The sequence below is a fragment of the Pogoniulus pusillus genome, chromosome 23 (assembly GCF_015220805.1).
Source record: "Pogoniulus pusillus isolate bPogPus1 chromosome 23, bPogPus1.pri, whole genome shotgun sequence".
NCBI classification, from domain to species: domain Eukaryota; kingdom Metazoa; phylum Chordata; class Aves; order Piciformes; family Lybiidae; genus Pogoniulus; species Pogoniulus pusillus.
In genome coordinates this window covers 4560841-4566840 of record NC_087286.1, presented here as the reverse complement: position 1 = coordinate 4566840, position 6000 = coordinate 4560841, and the positions used below count along the sequence as shown (strand labels likewise).

Here is a 6000-nt window from a genome sequence, read left to right as displayed (position 1 = left end):
CAGCTCTGCTCTGCCTGCATCACGAATATTGCCACTGCCTGTCACAGCAGGTACACTCAGCACATTGATTTCATCTTTCAAACACCCTTGACAACATAATGGTGATGTGGCTGCACGTTGGGTGATGAAATAATTGCCAGGAGGCTGCCTGCAGGCACTGCTCCTGGCATGCTGATGTAAGTCAACATCTTCTAAAGGAGCCCCTGGGTTCAAGGCAAATCCTATCTGAAGGCTGCGGCGCAGAACAGTCTGCTGGTGCACCTCAAGGGCTGCAGAAGGCCCTGTGGCATCAGTAAATAAGCAGCCAAAGTGTTTCCTGTCATATCTCTATGAGGAAAGCCCATTCCTGATGCCTTTGACATGTGGTTGGTGCTGGCACAGGCCTGGGTAGGGCTGACGTGGAATAGAAGCTGGAAATGCAAAGCAGAAGGTCCCTCCTGCAAATGCAGCTGCAAGCACAGGAAGGGGGAAAGGAAGGTGAAGAGGAGGAGTGAAAATGCACAGAGCTTCTCACTGCTCATGGATCCTCTACCAGCAATGCTGCCTAAACCTGTCAGGAAGGGTTTCCCTCACACCTCACAAAGAAGGCTGCTGGCACTCACACTCAACGGCTCTGTGCTCAAACCCCTCCTTTGCTTGCTGGGGCTTGGGATTGAAGTTCACATTTTAGGCACCTCAAGGGATGCATTAACAAGATCAGGCAGAGCTTCTTTGCAGCTCATCAATTTGGCAGGGCATAAATAGCCACCAGGATAGATAAAGAGGGTGAATGACTTTGCAGCCTGATCAATCAAATGTCTCCCAGACAGATGCTCCTTACAAACTCTGAGAAGAAGCATTTTGCACCAAGTAGGAAAAATCAGAAGCTGAAAGCAAGCTTTCTTTTTACTGCTTCTGGGCTTCCTTGCAACTGCTTCATTCCCCTTGTGAAATGCACATCCAGGCCAAAAGCTTGCTTTGAATCAAGCACAGAAGAACTGGAGGGACTTCTCTAGTATTTTCTATGTGAATCCTAATCCAGGTCTGAAAGCACTCACCAGGGCAACTCCAGCACTAAACACAGAGGGTCCTTGCTTCTGAGAACCTCATGGATATTTCCATGGGACCTCTTCCCTGGGCTGTCACAGCATAAGGGCACTGGAAATGCAAGCAACATGGGGAAACATCAAGCATCTGATCCTCTGGATTTGGGGAATTAGAGAGCTGCTGAAAGAGAGCTTTGATGGTCTTATGGCACATCAGTGATGGGTTCTAAGTGCTAACGACACAGCTTCAGTGTAATGGAGCCATAGCAAAGATGGTTTGCACCTAGCTAGCCTGGGCTCTTGACCACACTTTAATTCCAGGACTACCAAGCTCATCTTCACACAACCTATCTATCCTCTTAGGTTTGGTAGGCTGAGTAGCCACTGGGACAGCATCTGATCTAGCTCACTGAAAATTCATGGCCTCATGTCCATCCTTCCCAGCAGCTGTATCAGAGTATCTCCTGCCTCTTATTCGCTTCAGTCTTCTATGCTATTCTCAGTGTTGGATGTGGAGAAGTACTCTGGAAGCATTCAGCTCAGATCATACCAGATATAGCTCTGGGGAGGGTTACAGCATGGAGCAACCACTCCCCCCTCCAGAACAAAAAGAAGATCTGGATGCCCAGATCTTCACCTCTTCTCTTGTGCTCTGTCTGATTTGTTGGCAATGAACCACAGATGCTTAAGGCAAGCAAAACAAGCAAGTAAAACAAATCCCAAACCGGCTGAGTTAAAGATGCTTCAGTGAACTGCATTTCATCACAAAGGAGTCCAGGTGCTGTTGGTACCTGGTGCCTAAGTTCCTTCCTCTCCATGTGCATTGGTGACCTAGACTCTCCTTCCTGAGGACTGTGCTACGATGCATTACAGTAGGATGGCAGCAGCCCAATTATTAGAGTCATGGAATCATTATGGTTGGAAAAAGACCTCTAAGATCATCAAGTCCAGCTGTCAACCCAATAACACCATGACCACCAAAGCATGTCCCAAAGTGCCATATCTGCATGGTTTTTTGAGTGTCTCCAGAGGTGGTGACTCCACCACTTCCCTGGGCAGCCTGTTCTAGTGCTTGGTGAGTTTGTATGCGAGCTGGGCAGGGATTTCCCACACCCAGGTTAAAACTGCTGCAACCCTGAGTGATGCAGTTGGGTGGGACACAAATAGGCATATCTGCATCCTTGTCTTGTCTGTCATAGAACCATAGAATGCATTGGGTTGGCAGGGAGCTTTAAAGCTCCCCTAGTCCAACCTCCTGCAGTCAAGAGGGGCATCTTCAAATAGATCAGGTTGCTCAGAGCTCCATCAAGCCTGATCTTGAATGTCTCCAGGGATGGGCCCTCCTCCACCTCCCTAAGCAACCTGTTCCAGTGTTCCACCACCCTCATACTGAAAAAAACTTACTCCTAATGTCCAAAGAACTTCTTCCCATTGTTCAGTCTTCGAATTGTCTATCTTCTGCCTGAGCCTGGGGCTGTAGGAGATTGTCTCAAACGCATACCTGGAGCATGAGCTGCCTGTGATGCACTGCAAGCTGCCAGCCTGGCCTATCTGAGTAGGATTTGGTTTCACACTTTCCTTTTACCCCTCCACCAAGCCAACAAAAGAATAAAGTTACATTTCCCTTGGTTTTAACAGCATCTCTGTGCATTCCTCAAATAAGGATTGCCTTCAGAAAAGAGGTAAAACACATCGTAAAGATCTCCCAATGCCTTCGTCACAGGAGGAAAGCTCCCTCCAAAAGATGAAGGAGAAATCAGCTTAATAGCTCCTCCACCCCTTCCTGACTCCCAGAGTGCCAGTTATACGCTAAGACAACCTTGTCCTGATGAAAACCATTTTGCTTGCTGCTGGGACACGATTTCTTTTCCTCTGGACAGTGGCTCCTCATGGCAGGTCTGATTCAATCAAGAATTGCAGGGTTCTACATCTCCCTTCCCTGGCAGTGTGTGCTAAACAAGTGCAAATGAATCACAGACCAAATGTTTTCCCTTCATCCCTAATGACCCTGCCTGCCTTAATGCACCAAGATCTCTGGGTGGCCTTCAAAAGAAGAACCACCACAGCCAGGCTCCCTTTTTTGGCACCTGTACCTGGGTTTTATCCATGCAAATGGAGCTTTCTGCTCCTCGAAAACAACCAACCAAAACACAATGTCATGAACACAGGGCAGAGAAGGGCATTCAAGCTGGTCCTTCTCAGCCACCTGCTTTTCCAGAGGTGCTTGGAAAGCTTTTGCTAACGAGGATTGGTGGGCAATTAGCACAACATACAGGGAACTCCTCTCAGGGGCTTTCCTGGTACTGCAGCTTCACCTTCACATGTGTGAAACGCTGAGGCAGGGACCGTCTGCTGGCCTCTCCCCTTCCTGCTCATGTTACTCCTGTCCCTTCTCTCTGTGCGCCCAAGTCTGCCTTTGGTACCTTATTGTCACCTCTTATCAAGGAAGGCTTTCAGCACATTCATAGGTTTGGCACAGTTTGGGTTTTTTCCTGCTTCTTGCCTCCCTCTCTCCTTTACTGGCTCATTTGTTACAAAGTGCAAATGGTCTGTGTCAGAGATGCCGGTTCTGGGAAAGCCACCAAGGACTCAGGCTCTCCCCTCCCTTACCCCCCATACTTCACGATGTAGGACACACCAGGATCTCCCAGGCTCTCCTCAAATGAATGGGACCTTTACTCGTAGTTATCAACCCCTGAGGGATTGAAACTTCAGAGCTGAAGGTCCTAAAAGAGGAAGAGGAAAAGGATTTCTCTGCCCCTTGGCTTGTCTGATCTTGTCCTGGATGCCAGTGGCTGTTCCAGTTTTGTGTCCTCTGTTGGCTCACGTGGAGCCTGTCAGCTCACAAGGGTTTGTCATCCCAGCACTGCTTCCTGGGGATCCTCCTGCCTTTCGGTGTTTCTGCTGGGTGTCCAGTGCTTGGAGAGCCTCTCCCCATCACACCAGGGAGAATTCAGCCTGGAAGCCAGAGCACCGGCGTGTCTTTGGTGAGCACTTGGTCAGCATGGAGATCTGGGTGCTGAAGTTAGTTCCATTGCTGCCTAAGGAAGGGTGGTGGTACTTCATGTCCGAGCCCAGGAACCGCTCCAGGTGCCACCTCCGCCACTTGCGCTTCAGTTCAGCTTGCACCTAGGTGGTGGAAAGACAAATTGTGTCAGCTCAGGGGAGCACTGCCTATTGCTCTGACCCGCCTGTATGAGCAGCCATGGGGGAGCCCCCTACCAAAGGGCCAAGGACTAGGTTATAAAGGTCACTAAACACAACCCAACCAGAGCTTTCAGACACACGGAACAGAGGTGGCAATTCAGACTGTGAACGACTAGAGCAGAAATCCCTGAGCTTCAGCAGAAAGGGGAGCACAGGGAATTTCTTATCTGGTACAGCCAAAGGGCCAGACTGCTTCCCTCAGCCCTGGAAACATTCCAGGTCAGGTTGAATGAGGCTCTGAGCAATGTGGTCTACTTAAAACTGTCCCTGCTCACTGCAAGGGAAGAAAGGGACCTGGAGGTGCTGGTAGATGAGGCAGCAGTGTGCCCAGGTGGGCAGCAGAACCAATGGCATTCTGGCCTGGCACAGGAACAATGTGGCCAGCAGGACAAGGGAGGGTATTCTGCCCCTGTGCTCAGCACTGCTCAGGCCACACCTTGAGTGCTGTGTCCAGTTCTGGGCTCCTCAATTCAAGAGAGATGTTGAGGTGCTGGAAAGTGCCCCCAGAGAAGGGCAACAAAGCTGGTGAGGGGCCTGGAGCACAGCCCTCTGAGGAGAGGCTGAGGGAGCTGGGGGTATGCAGCCTGCAGAAGAGGAGGCTCAGGGCAGACCTCATTGCTGTCTGCAACTCCCTGAAGGGAGGCTGTAGCCAGGTGGGGTTGGGCTCTTCAGCCAGGCAAGCAGCAACAGAAGAAGGGGACACAGTCTCAAGTTGTGCCAGAGGAGGTCTAGGCTGGATGTTAGGAGGAAGTTGTTGGCAGAGAGAGTGATTGGCATTGGAATGGGCTGCCCAGGGAGGTGGTGGAGTCACTTTTGCTGGAGGTGTTGAAGCCAAGCCTGGCTGAGGCACTTAGTGCCATGGTCTGGTTGATTGTCTAGGGCTGGGTGCTAGGTTGGACTGGCTGAGCTTGGAGGTCTCTTCCAACCTGGTTGATTCTATGATTCTATGACCTTCAAAGGCACCTTCCAGTCCAAACCATTCTATGACTCTGCTTAACTTTAATGGCAACATATTCTACAATCTGTGACCATAATTAGGACTACTTTTTTCAGTGCTCTGGGTTTGGTTTTTGTTGTTGTTGCTGTCCAGACACAACTGCTTTAACCCTAACTTTGCAAAGCAGTGGATGCAGCTATGGGGCATTTTTTTGGTGGAAGCTACTCGCTCCTGCTCAGGCAGTTTCCAGACATGATCTGGGTTACACTGTCCAGATTCAAAATCTGAGCAAATCTTCTGGCCACTGTCCCTTCTTGCAGCCTTCCTGTCCAGATTTTTAGATAACAGTGTGAATTATATAAACCAGCTCTGTCTGAGGGTCTCTGGGATCAACAAGCAGGCAGAGCACACCAGGATGCAACCCCCTGGACTAGAAATGTGGGAAAGACAAGATCAATGCCTGTAAGGAAGAGATATGTTTGCCTGGCACTACCCTGCGCCTAACAAGTCACATCAATGCCACTATCAGCTTTGAATCATTAATAAGCTTTGTGACCCAGTCCTGCTCCACACAGGCTGACAGGCAAAGGTCTCTGCTAGAGCTGGGCAAGCTGCCCTGTCTGAGGTGCACATGGTGAGGCTAAAAGCAGCATCAGAGCTGCAAGGGAGCAAATTGTGATTCTGGACATTCTTCCTCTCCCTAGGAAGCTGGAACAGAAACCCAGATCACAGCTGCTTCTTGTCCGTGCTCAGTTTGCTGAGCTGAGAGTGCTGCAGCTGACAGCAGCTCCAAGTCTTCAGCTGCCCACATCTACTTGGCCTCTGTGATAT

General features: G+C 50.0%; 1 protein-coding gene across 1 annotated transcript in view; it reads right to left on the bottom strand.

The window, feature by feature from the left end:
- Window positions 1-1025: 1025 nt before the first annotated feature.
- The window catches only part of LOC135185567 (vasoactive intestinal polypeptide receptor), a 138130-nt gene continuing 133155 nt past the window's right edge, over window positions 1026-6000 (bottom strand). Inside the window, exon 13 of the mRNA XM_064162381.1 lies at window positions 1026-4154. Within this exon, the coding sequence (XP_064018451.1) occupies window positions 3963-4154 (192 nt within the window). The 3' untranslated portion in view covers window positions 1026-3962. The remainder of the gene's footprint in view (window positions 4155-6000) is intronic.